At 32.6% G+C, this 23165-nt stretch overlaps 1 protein-coding gene across 8 annotated transcripts in view; it reads right to left on the bottom strand.

Annotated features, from left to right (window-relative positions):
- LOC101888418 (heterogeneous nuclear ribonucleoprotein L) overlaps nt 1-23165 on the bottom strand; it is a 263137-nt gene that overhangs the window by 187321 nt on the left and 52651 nt on the right. For 7 of the 8 annotated variants that reach the window (XR_009343724.1, XM_059128975.1, XM_059128979.1 and 4 more), the window contains exon 3: nt 18609-18650. The exons of the other annotated variant lie outside the window; for it this stretch is intronic. Coding sequence is in view for 6 of the 7 variants with exons in the window: in XM_059128975.1 (XP_058984958.1) it covers nt 18609-18650 (42 nt within the window). In the remaining variant the exon portion in view is untranslated. The remainder of the gene's footprint in view (nt 1-18608; nt 18651-23165) is intronic. 8 annotated transcript variants of the gene reach the window in all.

The following is a 23165-nucleotide window of genomic DNA, read 5'->3' as shown; positions in this document are numbered from 1 at the left end:
CTATTAGAAAATGGAAAGAGGCGGGCGTAACTGCATCATTGGCCCCCCTAAGCAATGGAAACCCAGCAGCATTTACTTTTCAGTCAAGCATGCAAGATTTTGCTTTTCAAATGCATTTGCAAGAAAAGAGGAGGAGGTTGGGGAATTGGAACCCGGGGGAGAAAAAAACCTCAGTTCACCTGCCAATGAATAACGCCAACCAAATAATAGACTAAACATCAACAACAATGTTGTAAAATGTTTGTGAAAATCAACACATCATCGTATAGTTACAGCAGAACCGAAGAGGACAGACAAACCCCAACAACAAGAACAACAACAAAATAAACAAAAAAAACACACTCATCCAAACATTAAAATTACAGTTTGCTATGGTCCGGCACTCTTTGGCTGCCAAAGCAGTAAACAACTATCCGTCCGTCCGTCTGTCTTTGAGGTCTCCAATTGTTTGCTTAACATTGAGGGTGGCCCACAGCTTGGCTGTTCGTTCGTCCCTCGGCCAGTGGTTTACTTTTAACACTTGAAAACAAACTTCCCAATTCAAAAGAAGAATTAAACGCTTAAAAAAAAACCGAAATAAAAACGTTGGCGATACATAATGACATGATAGTGTTGAGGTTTGCTTTTCATAGCTGCTACATAACCCAGCAAACCAAAATATCAGAATTAGGGAGAAAATTAGGTCAAATGATAAATTTTGTTGGTGTGGTATGAAAATGGCAATACTTTGCTGCCCCAGAAGAGATGTCAGACTTCCATCAGAAATTTCGGAGAGGACAGGAACCACTCCTTATGAATTGCGGTTCGAATACCTCGACTTTGGCAAAACATCGGCAGAGTCTTCGACCGAGAGATAAATTTTGTCCGAAAATAAAATGGGACTACCTTCCTAAGCCTGGAAACACTTCAGACTTTCATCCGACGTTACGGACATTCAATGGGAATTTCGGTCCGGCAAACGAATTTCATTCAGAATTGCGGTTCGAAATCCCAAAAATTTGGCACTGCGTCGATAGAATCTTCGGTCGTACTATTTTCTTTTACCAGGAAAGACTTCAGACTTTCACCCGACCTTTCGGATATTCAACTATTCAATGGGAATTTTGTGTCTGGCACAACGTCGGTAGAATATTCGGTCAAACGAGTTTGTGTCAATGCAATGTGGCACCAAATTTCATTCAGAATTGCGATTTAAAAATCTCCGAATTTGACACTGGTCGAAAGACAAGTTCAGTGAGACTGAAATCAAGATCGGACTATTTTCTTTTACCCGGAAAAACCTCCGACTTTTATCCAACGTTTCGGATATTCTATTGTTGAACTGGAATTTTTGTCTGGCATCGCCAATTTCAGCACTGCATCGGTAGAAGCTTCGGTCGAAAGATTTTGTGGGAATGGAAAATGGTATTACCCTTCTACCGCAGGAAAGGTTTCAGATTTTCTTCCGACTTTTCGGTTGGAGAACACGGCAACCAAATTTCATTATGAATAGCGATTCGAAATCCCCGACTTTGCCCCTGTATTGGTAGAATATTCGGTCGCGAAATTTCACCAGAAACGACCTCAGACTTTTTTCCGACATTTTTGGGAAATTCAATGGTTCGATGAAAATTTCGGTCCGACAACGCCAAATTTGGCGCCAGGAGAACATTAGCTTCAACGATTTTGTTCGAAAGCAATATGGGACTACCATCCTACCCCACGAAAGGTTTCAGACTTTATTCCGATATTTTCGCTGGAGAATACGGCAGCCAAATTTCATTTTGAATTTCGGTTCAAAAACCCCGACTTGGCCACTGTATCGGTAGAATCTTCGGTCGAGAGATAAATTCTTAGATTTGGTTGCTGGATAGGAGTTTCATTACCTTAAAACCCAGACGAAAATTGTAAGAAGTTCCGGCCTTGGGCAATCGGAAGGAATTCCGAAAGCATTCTGTTAGACATGTCGGAAAAACTTCAAGACCTTTTGTACATATTTGATATTTCTTAAGTACGGAGATTTTTTCCTTTTCTCAGAGACCCAAAAGTTAGGATAAGAATTGGGATAGAAATCTGTCAGAAATGTCTGGGAAAAAAATATGTCCTTGAGCTAAAAGGTTTGGTCTACTGGAGCGTTGGCTTATTTAAATTCAAAAGAAAAAAATGTTAAAAGAAATATTTTCTTCAAATAATCGCCAGAAGTCTGTCAGACAATTCGGAAAAAATTTTAGATTTTGAGTTGACATGTCTGTCGGCTGAAATTCAGTTTACCGGAGAGTTGTCTTCGCTTAAATTTGAGAGAAAAAGGTAAAAACACTTCCCTAAAAAAATTGAACGGAACTCAGACAGAATTCTCTCAGACATGTCGGAAAGACTTTCAGAATTTGAGTTGACATGACGGAGAGATTGTTTCCCTTGAATTTGAAAGAAAAAATGAAAAAATACATCCCTCAGATAACCAAATGGAATTCGGACAGAAGTCAGTCGAACGGAATTGCTACAGATTTTTATCAGACTTGTCGGAAAAAACATGAAGCTTTTACCAGACATGTCGGACATTTACAAATTAGATTGCAGAGTTTGTTTCTATTGACTTGGAGAAGGAAAATGGAGATACTTTACTCAGACAATCCATTGACTTCGAGAAGAAAAGTGGAGATAGGAATCGAAAGGAATTCTAACAGAAGTCTGTCAGACATGTCGGAAAGCACTTTAGACTTTGGACAATCTGGTCGAACGTTTGGAATTTGGTTTGCCAGAGAGATTGCTTCCCTTGAAGTCGGAATAAATAAATAAAAAATAATACATTTTTAAGAATCAAAAAAAGTTCTGACAGAAGTCTGCCAGACATGTCGAAAAAAACCCCAGACTTCAGGAAGATATATTGTATGTTTAGAATCGGCTTTGCTTAGAGTTGGTTTCTCTTGAACCCGAAAGCAAAGTAAAAAATACAACCGTACGGAATTTCGACTGAAGTCTATCAGACACGTCGGAAGATACGTCTGGGAAATTTGTCTTCTTTCAAAGACTTCAGACTTTGAGCAGAACCGTTAGAGGTCCGAAAATTGGATTTTCTGGGAAGTTTGACCTCACTGAAGGAAAGAGTGCAAAAATGAAAAAAAATCCAACCTCTGACCCTATAATCGAGAAAGTTTTCTGACATTTCGAAAAATCCCATCAGACTTCTAACCTTTGCCACATGGTTTGCTGGGTATTTCTTTGGTATATTTACATTGTGACGACGTCGAAGTGATGTCTAAGGTCTATCGCTGACAGACAGAAAGATAGAGGCATTGTTAATCTTTCAATACCTTAACATTGCAATTTTTCGTAACTGGTGGAAGGCGGTAGAGGTGGTGGTACATTATTGGCATTTAACCGAGTTTTTGCCTGAATAACCCCACCACCATAGAAACATACCTCAGCAAACCTCCGACATAAATAATTACAAATGTAAGCCAAAAAAAAATCTGGTCATTACTAAAGGCAGACATTCCATTGCCTCCGCCTCCCCCTCTCGATGCAATTTTCCACTCTGCCTTTCTGCCACTAACTATTATGTTGCCTATCTAAATGTCGATCTGGCAGGCAGGCTGTCCGTCCGTCCGCCTATGGCGGCTTTACGAGTCGTTTTTTACACTTCAAGTATTTCAATGAATTATTTGTGGTCCGGTCGGTGGGTCGGTTGGTTGAATGAATTCTTTTCATGATTTCACTTGAAATGCAATGCCAGGCCAGGCCTCTGGTCTACGTCTTCTTGATGGCACTTGGCTATTTATAATTGGGCCTTTTGGCTATCAAAAAAAAAAAAAAAAACTCAAACACAATTCAACAAATAGTTACAGGCCAAGAAATCGCATAGTTTTTTGCCATTTAAATTTGCACTAGCCTAGCCTCTGAGCGAGGAGAGAAAGGAGTATCCCTCACTCTTGATTAGCTGGCGGCTAGGTGACAGTAAGTTAGTCACAACAGCCATTGCTACTGATTAGAAATTGTTTATTTCATTTTTTATTAAGGCAATTATAATTACGCGACCCAGGCACCACTCCCTCTCAACTTTCACCAATGGTCAAACCTATGGATTTTCAAATGCGAAATTTTATCCCCTCTTTCTCCTGCCTCTCCCCTACTTTCAACTTATCACTGAGTCGCCTTGCAATTTCACACATGGCTAGTTTAATTTTGAAAAAATACCAATTTTAGCAAACGAATAAATTCCAAATGGCCGGCCGGCCACTTGATAACGCCTGCCTTAATTATCCACATTGCGAGGAGGCCCAGCCAGACAACGGGCCATTGGAACATTACAGAATTATTGAAACAGCAACATCAGAAAAAAAAAAAACAAGTATAGCCATCCAACTAACCCACGTCAGTGGATAAAGAAAATTCCTTCAAAGACCAATCAAAATTCTTGAAATAGTTCCATTCGCCAGCAAATAGACAGACGGGTGTGGGGGAGGAGAAGTAGAGACCCATCATCGTAGCACACAAAAAACAAACGTTTCCAACCATAAATAACCAAAAAGCAGAACATCGTAAAACGTTTACCGCACACGCTCACGCTCCGCACATTAATGATCGATTGAGGCGTGCGCGTGAATTCTAATGCCTGTGGTTGGTTTACGCACCACCAACCCACAAAGGCCCAATAATTTATGCTGCCTCCGCCTCCGAAGATGAAGGTGGCAGCAGGTGGCTGCCAGCAATTTTGGGTTTTGTTATGACGACAACATAGCTCGACGCCATGCCGGAGCGGAGGGGGATAGAATATGAATAATGTGGAGGAAGAATGAAAGCGAAAAAAAGATGGCCTAAAGAAACGAAACACCAGGGAAATCAATGTCGAAGGTATAAGAGAATACAAAACATATTTCAGAGAGAGTGAGAGAGAGGGAGGGAGAGATATATATTTGGAGAGAGATTAAGAAAAGAGAATCAGAAATGTTCTATAGAAAATCCTGTGGAACATAAGTTTTTCTATAGATAATCTTGTGGAACGTACTTTTTTCTATGGAAAATCTTGTGGAACATAAGTTTTTCTACAGAAAACCTTGTAGATCATAAGTTTATCTACAAAAAATTTTGTGGAACATCAGTTTTTTTTATAGAAAATCTTGTGGAACATAAATTTTCCCAAAGTAAATCTTGTAGGTCATAAGTTTCTCAAAAGAAAATCTAGTGGAACATAAGTTTTCCATAGAAAATCTCGTGGAATATAAGTTTTTATATAGAAAATTTTGTGGAAGACAAATTTTTCTTGAGAAAATCTAGTGGAACATACGTTTTTCCTTAGAATAACTCTTATAAAGCCAGTTTTTCCATAGAAAATCTTGTGGAACATGAGTTTTTTCAAGTAAATTCTTGTGGAACAGAAGTTTTTTCTACAAAATCTTGTGGAACTTAAGTCCTACAGAAAACCTTGTGGAGCATACATTTTTCTATGGAAAATTCTGTGGAAGCCAGGTTTTTCTATAGAATTTTGTGGACCATAAGTTTTTCCATAGATAAACTTAAGAAACATAGGTGTTTCTACAGAAAATCTAGTGGAACATAAATTTTTCTATAAAAAACTTTGTGAAACATAATTTTTTCTATAGAAAATGTTGTGGAACATAAGTTTTTCTATAGAACACCTTGTAGAACATAACAATTTCCACAGGAAATTTTGTGGAACATAAGTTTTTCTATAGAAAACTTTGTGGAACATAAGTTTTTCCATAGAAAATCTTGTGGAACATCATTTTTTCTATAGAATACTTTGTAGAACATAACACTTTCCACAGAAAATCTAGTGGAACATAAGTTTTTTCTATAGAAAACTATGTGGAACACAAGTTTTTCTATATAAAACCTTGTGGAACATAAGTTTCTCTATAGAACACCTTGTAGAACATAACAAATTCCATAGAAAATCTTGTGGCACATAAGTTTTTCTATAAAAAAAAATTGTGGAACATAAGTTTTTCTATTGAAAATTTTGTGGAACAAGTTTTTCTATAGAAAACTTTGTGGAACATAATTTTTTCAATAAAAAAACAATGTGGAACCCAAGTGTTTCTACATAAAATTTTGTGGAACATAAATTTTTCTCTAGAAAATTATGTGGATCATAAGTTTTTCTGTAGAAAACTTTGTGGAACTTTGTGGAACACAAATTTTTCTCTATAAAATCTTGTGGAACATAAGTTTTTCTATAGAAAATCTTGTGGAAGCCAAGTTTTCTTGAGAAAAACTTGCGGAACAGAAGTCTTTCTTCAGAAAATCTTGTGGAACATAAGTTTTTCCATAGAAAATTTAGTGGAGCATAAATTTTTTCTAAAGAAAATCTTTTGAAACATAAGATTTTCTATTGAAAATCTTGTGGAACGCAAGTTTTCCTACAGAAAAACTTGTGTAACGTAAGTGTTTCAATAGAATATCTTGTGGAAGCCAATTGTTTCTACAGAAAATCTTGTGGAACCCAAGTTTTTCTCTATAAAAATTTGCGGAACATAAGTTTTTCTACAGAAAATCTTGTGGAAGCTAAGTTTTTCTATAGAAAATCCAGGAATATTAGTTTTTCCATAGAAAATCGTGTGGTGGAGAATCGTTTTCCAACGAAAATCGCGTCCATTAAAATTTTCTACAAATTCCCCACCCTCCCCTCGTTAATCAATTGTCCCCCTTTCGTTGAAGAAATACCTTTCCGATGATGGTGTTGTTTATGCTGTTCAATTTTGTGGTTACGCTTGAGATTGCTCTGGTTGGGTGTTCAACGACAGGCGGCAAACATATGATGAGACTCATCAATACATACAACAACAACATTAAGAATAACAACAACAACATGAAAAACATACAGCGAAAAAGAAGCGGAACTAATGATGGGTATGTTTGTGTATAGATTATGAATTTATGAATAACAAAACGATAATGACGGCCGGCGATGATGATGATGATTATGATGATGGGGAGGATGAGGGTGCTGATGATGATCACCATCATCATCATGTGTATGAGCATGGGCAGAGCCAGAGCCACCATTAACAACGTCATAACAATAAAAAGGCATTGAAATGAAAAGTTGCTTCGTTCTTGTTGTTGTTGTTGTTAATGGAGGAAAGTGTAAGATTTTGGTTGTGGTCGGCTGAATGGATGGCTGGCTGGCTGCGTTTTTGCTTTCCCATGCTCGTCATAATTATTTTTATTATTTCTATTATCAATGTTCAATGAAAATCTATGGGAATTTAATGTTTTAATTGGAAAATAAAAAAATATGAAATTATTTGTTTATTTTTTCGGAAGAAGAAAAATCGATTTAAAATGTATTAATTTTTGTGGATGGTGGGTGGGGAAATGGAAAATATACTATTATGATTATGGAATCCAAATAATGCAAATAGAAACATTTTAGAAAATATTTTGAAAGATACGTTTTTCTATGGAAAAATGTTGTGGAACGTAAGTTTGCCTTTAGAAAATTTGGTGGATCGCATGTTTTTCTTTGGAAAATCTTGTGGAATGAAGGTTTTTTCATAGAATATCTTGTGGAATGCAAGTTTTTCTATAGAAAATCTTGTGGAATGCAAGTTTATCTATAGAAAATCTTGTAGAACCTAATTTTTGCCAGAGAAAATCTTGTGGAATCCATTTTCTTCTACAGAAAATCGTGTGGAAGCCAATTTTTCTATAGAAAATCTTGTGGAATGCAAGTTTTTCTATAGAAAATATTGTGGAACCTAATTTTTGCCAGAGAAAATCTTGTGGAAGCCAATTTTTTCTAAAGAAAATGTTGTGAAAGCCAATTTTTCTTATAGAAAATGGTGTGGAACGCAAGTTTTTCTATAGAAAATCTTGTGGAATGAATGATTTTCTATAGAAAATCTTGTGGAATGAATGTTTTTCTATAGAATATCATGTGGAACGTAAGTTTTCCTATAGAATAGTTTTTGGAACTTAAGTTTTTCTATAGAAAACCTTGTGGAAGGCAAGTTTTTTGCTATAGAAAATATTGTGGAGGGCAAGTTTTTCTATAGAAAATATTGTGGAGGGCAAGATTTTCTATAGAAAATATTGTGGAGGGCAAGTTTTTCTATAGAAAATATTGTGGAGGGCAAGTTTTTCTATAGAAAATATTGTGGAAGGCAGGTATTTCCATAGAAAATCCTGTGAAACTCAAAATTTTCGGCATTTAATCCTGTGGAACGTATGTTTGCCTTTAGAAGATATTGTGGAAGGCAAGTTTTTCTAAAGAAAATCTTGTGGAATGCAAGTTTTCCAAAGAAAATCTTGTGGAAGGTAATATTTTCTATGGAAAATCTTATGGAACCCAAGTTTTGCTATGGAAAATCTTGTGGAACCTAAGTTTTTCTATAGAAAATCTTGTGGAATGAAAGGTTTTCCATAGAAAATCTTGTGGAACGTATGTTTTTCTATAGAAAACTTCAGTTTTTGTGTGGAATGTATGTTTTTCTATGGAAAATCTAGTGTAACATATTTTTTTATAGAGAAAATCTTGTGGAGAGTGACTTTCCATTGAAAAATCCTATCGAACTGATTTGTTCTGACGTTATTTGGTAATTGAATACCCGTTTTTGCCATGTCGTTTTGTCGTCGCAGTCTCTTTTGTGACATTGCTTTGATTGTTAACCGTCGCTGTTGTTGTCATGTTATCGTCCGTCGTCGTTGTTTCCAAATTTATGTGATTTGGTCGTGTCGTCGAACTGATATGTCTTTGGAGACAAATTAAAACAAAAACTGAATTGAAACAACAAGACCAACAACAGCAACCCGACTCGGTGAATTGCCCATTACATCAAACAAACAATGGAGCGACGTAATGTGTTTTACAAGATTGCACCACCAGCACACCATAAGCGAATGCAACAACGTCCTATATTTTGTGATGGAAAAACAACTACCCGAACCATAAATGCATTGAAAATGGCCAAAAACAACAACAACAACCACGAGAATATTGCAACAATATCCAAAAAAGCTTTTATCCAAAGCCATTTTGGCAATACAAGTTAATGCAACATAAAAAAAATGTGCAGTGAATGTGTTGCATGGAATAGCAACAACAACACCAGTAATCTGCCACAATCCAAGTGATATCATAAAAGATCATAACGCCATCTATGGTAGTCCTGACAAATATGGTGGCTCTCCAAATTGACTGTGGTCAGGGGAATGTATTTGGACAGACAGGTTGGGTAATTGGAACTGGGTTTTTTAAAGAATCTTTAACAATTTTTCATGTGGAACCTGTTCTTTGTTAAAATAGTTGTGTGGAATCTAAGATTTTCGATGGAAAATCTTGTGGAAGGCATGTTTTTCTACGGAAACTCTTGTGGAAGGCAAGTATTTCTATAGAAAATCTTGTGGAAGGCAAGTTTTTCTATAGAAAATCTTGTGGAAGTCAAGTTTTTCTATAGAAAATCTTGTGGAAAGCAAGTTTTTCTAAAGAAACTCTTGTGGAAAGCAAGTTTTTCTAAAGAAACTCTTGTGGAAGGCAAGTTTGTCTATAGAAACTCTTGTGGAAGGCAAGTTTTTCTATAGAAAATCTTGTGGAAGGCAAGTTTTTCTATAGAAACTCTTGTGGAAGCCAAGTTTTTCTATAGAAAATCTTGTGGAAGGCAAGTTTTTTGTAAATTTTTCTAAAAAAAAATTATTGTGGAAATTAAGTTATTTATCTAAAGAAAAAAATTGTGGATCACAATTTTTTCTACAGAAATATTGTGGAACATATGTTTTTCAGAGAAAATCTTGTGAAACATAAGTTTCCCAAGAGAAACTGTTGTGGAACATAAGATTCCTAAAAGAAAATGTTGTGGAACATAAGATTCCTAAAAGAAAATGTTGTGGAACATATTTTTTTATAGAGAAAAGCTTGTGGAATGCATGTTTTCCACAGAAAATATTGTGGAAGCCAGGTTTTTCCACAAAAAAAAGTTTGTGTAACCCAAGTTTTCCACAGAAAAACCTGTGGAACTCAAATTTTTCTTTCGAATATATTGTGGAACCCAAGTTTTCCATGACACCACACCACTTATGCCACCATCCTATCCTCTCTTGTATCTTTTTAATTGTTTTTCATTCGACAACCAGCCAACACATTTAACTTCCCTAATGACTTTTCCAACAACCACAACAACAAGAGAAAAGAAAAACGTAAAAACCAATACAGCAAATTATGCTAATTTTCCATTAATTAGATCGTTACGAACAATATGAACTGTGCATATGTCAGCTCCAGAACAACGCACTTGAAGTTGTCTCCTGGCCTCTCTACCTACTCTGCAACTCAGAACTCAAAACTCCATCATTATGACTGACATAACGCCCTGGACGTAGGGAAGTCAACACAAAAAAATCCATGGAAAACAAGAGAAGACGAATCATATCTCTGCAGAGCCCATCACAACAAATGGGAAATCTGTTGTTGCAACAGCAGACGACACAACATTTCTACTAATTGGAACATCGAGCAGCAAACACGAGTTACAACAACTGAAATTTTGCATGACAAATCGCAACGAGTTATGGACTTGAGGCTAGGCCAGGCCCGGCAAGCAGACAGACAGATAGCCAAGCAACCTAGGCTAGCCCTATGCTGCCTGGCCATGCTATTTCTATCAGTCATCATAACGATAAAGATGAGATACGACACTATCTTCATCATTGGCATCAGCAGCCGTCTGCCAGTCAGTCAGCCGACCCGCCAGCCAGGCAGCCAGCAACATGCTGCTGCTGTTGAAATCATAAAGGGCAGCAACAAATGTGAAATCAGGGGAAACTGTAAAAAGTCCATGGCAAATGTTTGTTGTATCCAAGGCAGGGGAGGGCCAAGGGGAGCAGAGGTAGCAAATTAATGCATGTCTGCAACAAAAAGAAATATTTGTGCGTAAATTTTTCTTGGCAACGTGTCTGGCACACACCAAAGGCGAAGACGACGACGACCCAAACATCATACTGCACCACATCCACACTCGGTGGTGGACGCACAAATGCAGTGGCGCATAATGCACCTCGCCTAGCCGTCTGTCCTTCCGTTCATTTGTTTGGTCTATCCAACCATCCGTCCTCCCTTCTTTGTCTGTGCCTGTGTCCATGTGTCTGTTCGTCGTCTGTCCCATGGCTGCCGTTTCTAATAAACGACAGCGACAACAACGAAGACGATTTGTTGCTTTGACTATTTTAATTTGACTTGAAAACATCAACTGAGAATCTCTTGGCATTTCTTTGCGTCGTTGTTTTCTTCTTTTTCTTCTATTTTGCATTCTCTAGTCCTGTGTTTGTTGGCGATTTTCTATGCTGATGTTTGGCGCGCCCGAATTGGCGGAATGGCATAAAAAATTAAGAAATTGCAAAGAGAAGACCCCAACAACCTGCAGCAGCAACAGCAACACGAAATCAAATTCATTTTGCAAAGGATACAACATTTATTTAATGGCCGTCGAATGTTGTCGAGTGGATGAGCAAAAGCCACAAAAAAACAGAAATTTAGAAGATATTTAAATAGGTATGCATTAAAGTTGGGGATGAAATTATAGCACTTGTTATCAAACGCAAAACAAATAAAAAAATAAAAAAAATCGATAATGACAAATCGGACCGATAACAATATTCTCAATTAATAAAAAAGGTTTTCTAAGGATCATGGTGCAAGATGTTCCTAAGTTTATATTATCGATATTAAAAACTGTTCTCGAAAATGGTATCGATAACAAGATATTCAGTAGAAAGTTATCGACACATATAATACGGATAACAATATATTTTATAACAATCATTATCGATAACAAAATTTTTATAGCACATATTATCGATAACAATATTTCCACACAATATATTATCGATAACAATATTTTTCAGAATATATATTATCGATAATAATATTTTAGATAACATAAGTTAACGATAAAAATATTTTAGATAACAAATTGTATCGATAACAATATTTCAGATAACATATCTAATCGATAACAATGATGATAAACAACATATGTTATCGATAACAATATTTTATACAACATATATTATTGATAACAATATTATTATAACAATCATTATCGATAACAATATTTTATAATCATATATTATCGATAACAATATTTTATAAAACTTATATTATCGATAGTAATATTTTTTATAACAATCATTACGATAACAAAATTTCTTGTAACAACCATTATCGATAAAAATATTTTATGCAAAATATATTATCGATAACACATTTTTATACAACATAATTATCGATAACAATGTTTTATACGTCATATATTATAGATAACAATATTTTATGCAACATATATTATCGATAACAATATTTTGTGCCACATATATTATCGATAACAATATTTTATACAACAATTATTATCGATAACAACATTTTTCATGACAATCATTATCGATAACAATATTTTATGTAGCGTATATTATCGATAACAATATTTTGTGCCACATATATTACCGACAACAATATTTTATACAACAATTATTATCGATAACAACATTTTTCATAACAATCATTATCGATAAAAATATTTTATGCAGCGTATATAATCGATAACAATATTTTATACAATTATTATCGATAACAACATTTTTCATGACAATCATTATCGATAACAATATTTTATGTAGCGTATATAACCGATAACAAAATTTTATACAACGTATATTATCGATAACAACATTTTTCATAACAATCATTATCGATAACAATATTTAATGGAACGTATATAATCTATAAAAATATTTTATGCAACGTATATTATCGATAACAATATTTTTATAACAATCATTATCGATAACAATATTTTTTATAACAATCATTATAGATAACAATATTTTTTATAACAATCATTATCGATAACAATATTTTATACGACATATATTATCAATAGCCATATTTTATGCATCATATTTTACCGATAACAATATTTTATGGAACATAACTTATCGATAACACTATTTTATACAACGTATATTATCGATAACAATATTTTTTATAACAATCATTATCGATAACAAAATTTTATGCCACATATATTATCGATAACAATATTTTTTATAAAAATCATTATCGATAACAATATTTTATGCAAAATATATCATCAATAACAATATTTTATGCAACATATTTTACAGATAACAATATTTTATGGAACATAACTTATCGATAACAATATTTTATATAACAACCATTATCGATAACAACATTTTATACAACATTTATCATCGATAACAATATATTTTTTATAAAAATCATTATCGAAAACAAAATTTTTCATAATATATATTATCGATAATAAAATATTTCATAACATATGATTTCGATAACGATATTATCCATAACATATATCATACTATCGATAAAAATATTGATCTATAGATTCCCGTATCGTTAACAACATTTTCTATAGGAAATGATATCGATAACATGATTTCCCTTGGGGAAATGATACGCAATATTGAATATTGCTCTAAAAATAGGACCGAAAACCAAATATTCTTTAGGAAATTAAACCGATAACAAAATTTTTATATAGAAAAGAGGATCGGTATCAAAATTTCTGTAACCACTTTTGCAAGGGAAAAACTTACCGATAACAATATTTTCCATAGAATGCGTGGCATATAACAACATTTTTTTAATGTGTGTTAATAGAAAAATGTATCGATAACAATATTTTCTATGGCAAATCGTCCCGATAATAATATTTTCTATAACAAATCGTATCGATAACAATATGTCCAATAGTAGCTCTTGCCGACAACAAGATTTTCTTTGTGCAATTTAACCCCCATCATGAGATTTCTAGAGAATACCGTGCGATAGCAATATTTTCTATATATAAAACCGTTCCGATAGCAGGATGTTCTGTTCAAAGTCTGACCGATAACTACCTTTTGTGTGGAAATCTGTACCAATTACAAGAATTTCTATTGAAAAATTACATCGATAAAACAATATTGTTTAGAAAAATTGACTAATAATACATTTTTCTGAAAAAATAGGTTCCGATAACAACAATTTCTATAGAGACCTATTCCGATAACAACATATTCTATAGAAATCAATATGAATAAGAATGTTTTTACATAGAAAATCGTACCGATAACAATATAGCAGATGTCAAATGTTACAGAGAACAGAATTTTCTTTGGAAAATTATATCGATAACAACACATTCCATGGAAAATCGAATCGATAACATGTTTTTTTTTTTCTGAGAAACCAATTTCCACGGAAACAGGCTTTTTGGAATGTAGAGTCTACAATAAAATTTTGAACAAGAATTTGAATCGATATTAAGTTTTTCTATCTATAATAAACCCGATAACATGTAAAATCGTGTCCGATAACACAATTCTTGATTCGAAATAAAGTCATTTAAATGCTCTGCTATGTCCCTTGACCATTAATGTGAGATGGCATAGAATTTCGCAATATCGTAAATTAAATTAAACGCAATGCAAACAATTCGAAAAAAACGCCAGCAACAACAAAAATTAAACATTTTCTTTGGGCGGTTGTTGTTGTTGTTGTTGTTAGTATTTTCCTTTCCCAAAAATACCCAAATACCCAACAAATAGTTGTGCTTTAAAGAAAAGCAATTCATCTTCTTTTCACTGCAGTTCAAGATGACTGATATGAAGGCATTTTTAAATAGTTTCACAAGACCAAGAAGCGACGACGCACTCCCCCCATCGATGTCGGCTGGTTGTCGCTTGGCCTGTCCATTAGCCAGCCAGCCAGCCAGCGAGTCAGCCAAATCGAAAACATGACGACAACAGGCAGCAGCGATATGCTGATACTTTAGCTCGAGTTTCGTAATGTATTTGCATTGAAAATTTTGTCCTGTTTTTTTTTTTCGGCGGGGATAAATGGATGGATGGACGGTTGGTTGGTTTGCCTCTTCAAAGAACCAGACAACATCAAATATTTTCTCGACTTTTTTTGTGTTTCTCTTGGTTTTCAGCGAAACAATGCTCCAATAATGTAATTTAATCAACACCATTTCCGCATTCTAATGGCGGGACAAACTGATTTCAGGGCAATGATAAGCAGCCAGGGGGGATAGGTACGGGAATCGTCCCGCCTTGTTGATCCCTCATTTCCAATATTGTCTTTGAAAATATTTTCCTCCAACACAGACCTCCACTTCTTGGCGCTACATCTTGTTTTTTTTCCCGACAATTTTTAGTTTAGAAAAACAAAGAAATCGGAGCACTCGGGCTCTTGAGCTGTCTGCACTTTGCCAGCCAGCCAGCCAGCCAGTCACTACTTGATTTTCAAGTAAATTTCCTAAAAAAAAATAATAATTTGACGAAAAACAAATGTTTTTTTCCGAAAAAAAATCCTTTTTCCTCTCCACTCAAAAAAAAATCAATCCAAAACTTGTTCAAGAGGTTCTGTGCTGACTACCTCATCAAATCAATTTGACAGCCAGCCATCATCGAGAAAAAATGGAAAAATATCAAATTTCCCTCTAATTTTCCGGCCCCCTACAACGAGACGATGTTCTCTCTAATTTATCATAATTTACCAAAGGCCTGGCCAAGACTTCAATTATGTTCTGGTGGTGGGTGGCATTTTTTGCTTAGAGTGCCCCCTTCCCTCCTTTCTCCCCTCCACTTTTATGTGATTTGTAACAATTTTTAGTTCTTTAATTGAGACCCATTTCCTTTTACAATACAAATGTTTTACAAATCATATTTTGGCATTTGTTTCCCTCTGCCATCCCCACCCTCTCCTCTCTCCCTCTGCCAAACAACAGCGAACACATTTCTTGTGTTCATTGCTTCTTTTATGTTTTTCCACTTTGGTATTCTCTGTGACGAAAGAAAATTATCTATGCTTTAAAGGCTGGCTGGCCGGCGGTCGGACAGCCACCGCCACCACCATTGCCATAGACCAAAAACAGCAGAAAAAACATTCATAAATATTAGAAATGCTCCCGCAAAAGCTGAACACGAAGCAGCAGAAGAAGAATAACAAGCGTACCAAAAAATCATTTCGACCAACTACGTCAGCTGGTGATTAATAATGAAATATGCCGACGCTCTTCAATGCGCAACAAACTATTTAAGAATTGTTTTTTTTTTTCGTTTTGTCGTTCGAAAAGTATCCGAAATTACTCAATTATGTTTCATGCGGCAAAATTGCCGAACAAAATCGTGGCAGACAATAGAACTTTTCTTAGTGGAAACTATTTTAAAAATCAATTTTAAGAGTTTAATTTTTGTTGAAAAGGATTTTGAAAAGGAAATCGGTAACAAAGTGTTTTTTGGAAACATGAGACGATAACAAAACTGAATACAATATTATTTTAACAAATACAAAAAAAAAATGAGATGACAAAATTATCTTTTAAAAAATCATACCCAGTTTTCGATAAGAATTCGTAACGATTACCAATTATTATAAGAAAAAAATTACCCATAACAATATTTTATGTGGCTGTTGAAAAATGTATCGATTACTGGACTTTTTGTAGAAAATTGGATCGATAACAAGTATTTCTTAAGAAATTGTATCAATACCAATTTTTTTATTTTATAGAAAATGTTACCAATAACTATTCCAGCGCTCAATTGTAACGATTTTTCCTTTAGAAAGTGGAACCGATAACAAGGTTTTCTTAAAAAATGATACCGATGACAATGTTTCCCAAATGAAATGGTACGAATATAAAATAGGACGAAAGAATTCTATTGAAATTCGTACCTATAACAAGAATTTTCTGCCCAAAAACCTAAAGATTCCAACATTTATTGTGGAAAATCCTGCCGATAACCAGCATTTTTGTACAAAAAGCTTCCGATAACGGGATTTTCTCCAGAAAAATGTATCGATAACCATGTTTTATGTATAAAATATTAAAGGTAGCAACGTATTATATATAAAATGGTAGCTATTCGTTACAATCTGCTACCGATAACAAAATGAGCCACAGCAAACTATATCGATAACATGATTTTTTTTATCTAAAATACCAACAATAAAAAGATTGCCTTTTAAAAATAATATCGATAACCACCTGTTCTATCGAAATTCGCGACGAACATTAGATTTTTCTGTGTCAAATGACATCGATAACAAGAGTATGTGTAGAAAATGTATCCGATAACAAGTTTTTCCATGGAAAATCCTACAGACAAACGGAATTTTCTATAAACAATGGTACCAATAACAGTGTTTCCTCTTGGATAATGTGCCGATAACGTGATTTTTCTTTAGCTAATGCTATCGATAACAATGTTTTCTGTGTAAATTCCTACCGATAACAATGGATAATGTATAAAATCATACTGGTAAGACAATTCTCTTTAAAATCTGGTACCGATAACAAAATAAGCTATGGCAAATCATATCGATAGCACGATTTTTGAACTAAAATAGAAACAAAACAAGATTTTCTGGAGAAAATATATTCGAAAACAAAATTTTCTCTAGAAAAAAATTTCGATAACATAATTTTCTTTAGAAAATATTGTCGATAACATAATTTTCTATAGAATATGTGGCTGATAACATAATTTTCTATAAAAAATGTTGTCCATAACACGATTTTCTATAGAAAAATATTGTCGATAAAAGGATTTTCTTTAGAAAATATTGTCAATAACACGATTTTCTATAGAAAATATTATCGATAGCATTATTTTCTATCAAAATTTCTGTCGATAACAAGACTTTTTATAGAAAACAAGTTTTTCTACAGAAAATATTATCGATAACAAGATTTTCTATAGAAAATATTGTCGATAACAAAAACATTGTTGATAACAAGATTATCTATTAAAAATATTGTCGATAACAGTATTTTATACTAAATTTACAGGATTTTCTATAAAAATATATTGTTGATAACACCATTTCATATCAAAATTATTGTCGATAACAAAAATGTCTATAGAAAATACTGTCGATAAAAGGATATTATACCGAGAATGTTATCGAGAACCGACAAATATTGGCGCTAACAAGATTTCCTGGAGAAAATATTATAACTGAATTTACAAGAGTCACTACATTTTCATAAAAAATATTGTCGATAAAAATGTTCTATGAAACAAAACTTTTTTTATAATGAAAATGTCGATAGCAAAAATTATAATAAAAAAATAAAATTTCCGTTTAAAAATTTTTTCGATAAAATACATTTATATACAAATAATTTTCAATAAAAATGCCTTTTTTACAAAAGAATGTCGAAAGCACGATTTTCCAATTAAAAATTTGGCCTCAAGAAACGAAAACAGTGTTATCCATATAACTCCTGTATTCCATGACGCCTTTTTAAAATATCGATAGCAAAATTTCATGGAGTGTCATAAATATTATCGCCAACAAGATTTTATATAGAAGCTCTTCTAGATAAAACCATCTTTATTCAAAACTAATATCGATAAATTGATTCCTGAACATTCTCTAAGAGAATATTCCATTTTCCAAACTGGTATCGATAACATGGGACTTAAAATAAAAACATCTTAATCTTCTAAAAAAATCTTTTCGTCGACAATAATTATTTCTAGACAATCGTACCACCGATAGACTACTTCTATTTAATTTCTTTTCAAATATTTTCTTAAACTTTAAAGAGTTTCATTCATGTGGTTTATCATATTACCTGCATTAGATGCGAATTATCCATATCAGAGGTGTAGCTTACCTGGAAGGAAATAATAATAAAACAATTATTAGAAAATAAAATCATTAAAAAATTACAAAACTTCATACAAATTACAAAAATCATTTAAAAATGCTTCAATATTAAAAATCAGCTTAACATTATCGCTACACCCTGTAATTTGTATCCCCTCATTTTGCAAGAATAACTGTAAATGCTGCAACAAGTTTTCAAATTTCATCTTATAACTTCAGATTATCTTCTTCTCTCTCCCCAACGACAACCCCAACAAACCAAAACACACAAAAAACAACACAACGGCACCAGAAGATATCTGTTTGTGTTTCCAAAAATAACGGGACTTTTACTTATGCAATACAAGATAAGAAGACGCAGAATACAATAACAGCAACAACAATAATAAAATACCCGCAACACATTGCCAAACGGGTGTCTTTTTGTGTTTTCAATTTATTTTGTTACGTTTGCCAAAATCATTCCCCCATATCATTGAAAAACCGAAATGAAAAAAAAAACGAAAAACAACGAAACAGCATCAGAGTAACATTTCACCAAAAACAAAAAAAAAAAAAACCAACAAAAAGTACAGCAACAACAATTGGTGTAAAAAGGAGGCCTACAATTCCCCCCACATACAAGTTAAGTAAGGCACCTTTCTCCCACTCCACTCATCTCTCTTGTTCCACAGAGAGCAATCAACATGTGTGTGAGAACAAAACAAAGCTAAGATCAAAATTAGGGTTTTGATTTCTCAGAGCCAAGATTTGTTGTTTTTGTGTTACAAAGGAAAGTATGAAAAAATGCACATAAATAATGACGACTGACTGCTGGCCGGCCAACCCGAGAGCCATGGAAGCCGAAAGCCATTGAATGACGATGTGACTCTGAGACTCCTTCCTTCTTCTTTTGTTGGTTTTGTTGTTTCTTTGGCATTTGATTTCCTCCTTGGGATAATCGTTTGTATGACTAACTTAAGGGAGACCCTCACACAAGAAATACAATCACACATGACTGCCACGAGAGAGTATGGGTGGTGGTGTGCTGTGAGTTAATTCACAAATGAATTCATTTTGGGGGCCTTGCTCAGAGTGAGTGTTGATGTTATTGTTATGCGTTCGTTCATTGTTGCCGTTGCTGCTGTTGTTGTTTTTGTTGCTTCTTTGTGTTATTGCCCGTTAAAAAGCAACGTTTGTTTGGTTGCAATAATAATTTGACCTAATTTCGCAACCAGAAACAATACAAAAACAAAAACAAAAAAGGAAGAACGAAAAGAAAACACAGAACGAAAGAATAAGTCAAGAAGAATTTTTTAAAATATCAAGGAAGACATTTTTTGGAGGGTAAAATGTAAAGAAAGAAAAAAACTATTTTTGCCAACATGTCTCCAGGCTAATGAGAAATTAATATACGACACAAAAACAAGGAGAAAGAGAGGGGAGTCGTGTGGGGGACAGATTACACACATAGAGGGAGATCATTAACTAAATGAGTAGGTAGAAATGATAAAGAGGCAAGGGAAAAAGGGTGATTTCATTTGAGAGCAAAAAAAAAGAGTAACAATTTGGTGGTTGCGGAGTTCTTGTAATATCCATTGAATATCTTGATGGTTTCTTTGTTTGTATATCAAATACTGCAAAAAGGCAAGGAGAGAGGGGAATACTTTTGCTGGCAATTCAAACACCTAATAAAAATCCAGGAACCATAAAACCTGAAACTGGTTTTAAAGGCATCGACGAGATCGATTTGATTTATGTGTTGCCGTTGCTGATGTTTATTTATTCTGGCATTATTCTTTGGTTACTTCTTTTGAGCCAACCCAAAAATCTTACAATTTTGTAGCTGTACTTGCATACGTTTTTACACACGCCCAAAAAAATATCCAAATAAAAAAATCCAAAAATAAAACCAAAAATGCGGTATTTGAATAACTGCAGATGTCAACACAATTTGTTTTTTGTTCTCTCGCTTTCAAGTGTCAATAAACTTTACGAAATTGATAAACAAAAAAACAAACGACAACATTAATGGAAAATGTGCAGTTTTATGTTTACGATGAAATTTCAAAGGGGGCGTGTGCTGAGAAGGGGATAAGAGAGGGAGAGAGAGTTCGTGAATTTTTAATTATGGTCTTTTATTTGAAAAATCAAATGAGGGGAAATAAAAACAAAGAGACTGGGAAGCGTGTTGAATGGAATTAATTTGCCATTACCGAGGCCACCTATCAGCAGATGGGCATCTTTCTCGTCTACTCTGTAGTAGATGGTCTAATTTAGCATTTACAATAAAGTAGATGACCCCATAGGCGGTCTACTGTAGAGAGTATACACTTTTAGGTCAAGATCCATTTAGGCATCTACTAGAGAGTATATGAGCCTATTGACCGGATACTATATAGTATTTTCATCTATAGCAAATTATTTTTTATTTCTATTATTTTGTTTATTATATATTTTTATTGTTTAATTTTTTATTTTATATTTCGTTCGTTTTAATTTTATTGTTTTTATTTTTTTTTGTTTTTTATTTTTAACTGTTTATTTTTTATTTTTAATTTTTATTTTTTTTTTTATTCCATTCTGTCTTATTATTATAATTTTAGTTTTCTTAACATTTTCATTTTTTATTTTGTTTAATTTAATTTAATTTTATTATTATTCTATATTATTTTATTTTTTAATTTTTTAATTAACGTTATTTTTATTTATTTTTAGCGTGCTTTTATTGTTGAAATTTATTTTTAATTTTTATGCTTTATCTCATTTATTTATTTATCTTATTTATTTTTTTATTTCATTTATTTTTTTATTTTTACTGTCTTTATTTTTTTATTTTATTTTTTGTTTAATTTCTTCTTATTAACTAACCTTACCCCATTTTATTTTGTAACGTTATCTTTAATTTACTATTGTTTTTAATTTTCATTTATATTTTTCATTATTATTTTTTTAATTCCAGTTTTTTTACTTTCTAATTCCATATTTTAAATTTGAATTTTATTTTTTTATTATTATTTTTTTAATTTCATTTTTTTTTTTACTTTCTAATTCCATATTTTTAATTTGAATTTTATCTTTTTTTTAATTTTAATTATTTACTTTAAAATAGCATTTTTTTAATTTTTTAACTATTTTTTTTATTTTGCTTTATTTTTAATTCATTATTATTTCTATTATAAATTATTTTATTATTAATTTTATTTTCAATTTTATCTAAAAATTTAAAATTTTTATTTTTAATTTTTTTTTATTATTTTATTTTGTATTATTTTGAGTGTCCTTTAATTTTTTTGTTTTTTTTTTTTACTGTATTCTTATTTTTATCTCTATTTTATTCAATTTTTTAATGTGTGTTTTTTATTTTTCTTTATTTATTTATTTTTTGATATTATTTTATTATTATTAAATATTATTAAAATATTATTCTTTATAAAAATATTATTTTATTTTTGGTTTTAATTTTACTTAATATTTTAATTTTATCTTTCAATTTTTATTTATTAATTTTATTTGATTTTGTTTATTTTTTATTTTATTTTTTTTTTTTAATTTTATTTGGTTTATTTTATTTATTTTTTTGTATTTAATTTTTATTAAATTCATATAATATGTTATATCTTAAATTTTTTTTATTTTTGGTTTTAATTTTACTTAATATTTTAATTTTATTCTTAAATTTTTATTTGTTAATTTTATTTGATTTAATTAGATTTTGTTTGTTTTTTATTTTATTTTTTTTTATTTTATTTTGTTTATTTTATTTTATTTTTTTTTTTTTGTATTTTATTTTTATTAAATTCATACAATATGTTATATCTTACAATTTTTTTGCAATTGTATTTTTTTTAATTTTTGTTTTTAAAAATACTCCAATCCTTGTCATAAACCTCCTACCTAGCTCTGGGCACCAAACATCAGCAACACACTCATCACCAGCATTTGTCTTCCTAGACAGGCAGGTGTTAAAGTTTAACAACCCATTAACGAAAAAAAAACCAATGAAATGACAATAACCTACCAAAAGGCAACAACAACAACACAATTCATAGCAAACAAATTAAAAATGTGTCAACATTCCAAAAACAAAACAAAAAAACGATAAAAAAAATATTCTCAAAGATTATTCCCCCCAGTGGAATCCCAAAAACAATAAATATTATTTAACTTCCACAAAAGATAACAAATATCTACCGCCCTCCTCTCTCTCTTCCACTGCCAAAGATGGCTACTTTCCCATCATAAATTTGGCGTTTGATAGGAACAACAAGGAGAAAAATGTGTTAATGAGAGGTTGAAAAGGTGAGAAGAAGAGATGATCACTTTTTTAGTGTTGGAGGCTTGGAGGGAGCACTCTCAAAGATAAATACAAGCCCTTCCCTCCTCCCGGCTGATGTTCAAAATTTCATAATATTAAGTTATCACGTGTAAAGAAGACAAGTGTGTGACGTCGGGTAGACAAAGTTGTAGGTGGCTGCATCACATTTTCACACTGATAACAACGAACAACCAGACCCCGCTACCCCTCGAACCAACAACACCG

Source organism: Musca domestica, unplaced genomic scaffold, assembly GCF_030504385.1.
Source record: "Musca domestica strain aabys unplaced genomic scaffold, Musca_domestica.polishedcontigs.V.1.1 58, whole genome shotgun sequence".
Lineage (NCBI taxonomy): Eukaryota > Metazoa > Arthropoda > Insecta > Diptera > Muscidae > Musca > Musca domestica.
This window is presented reverse-complemented; position numbering and strand designations above follow the sequence as displayed.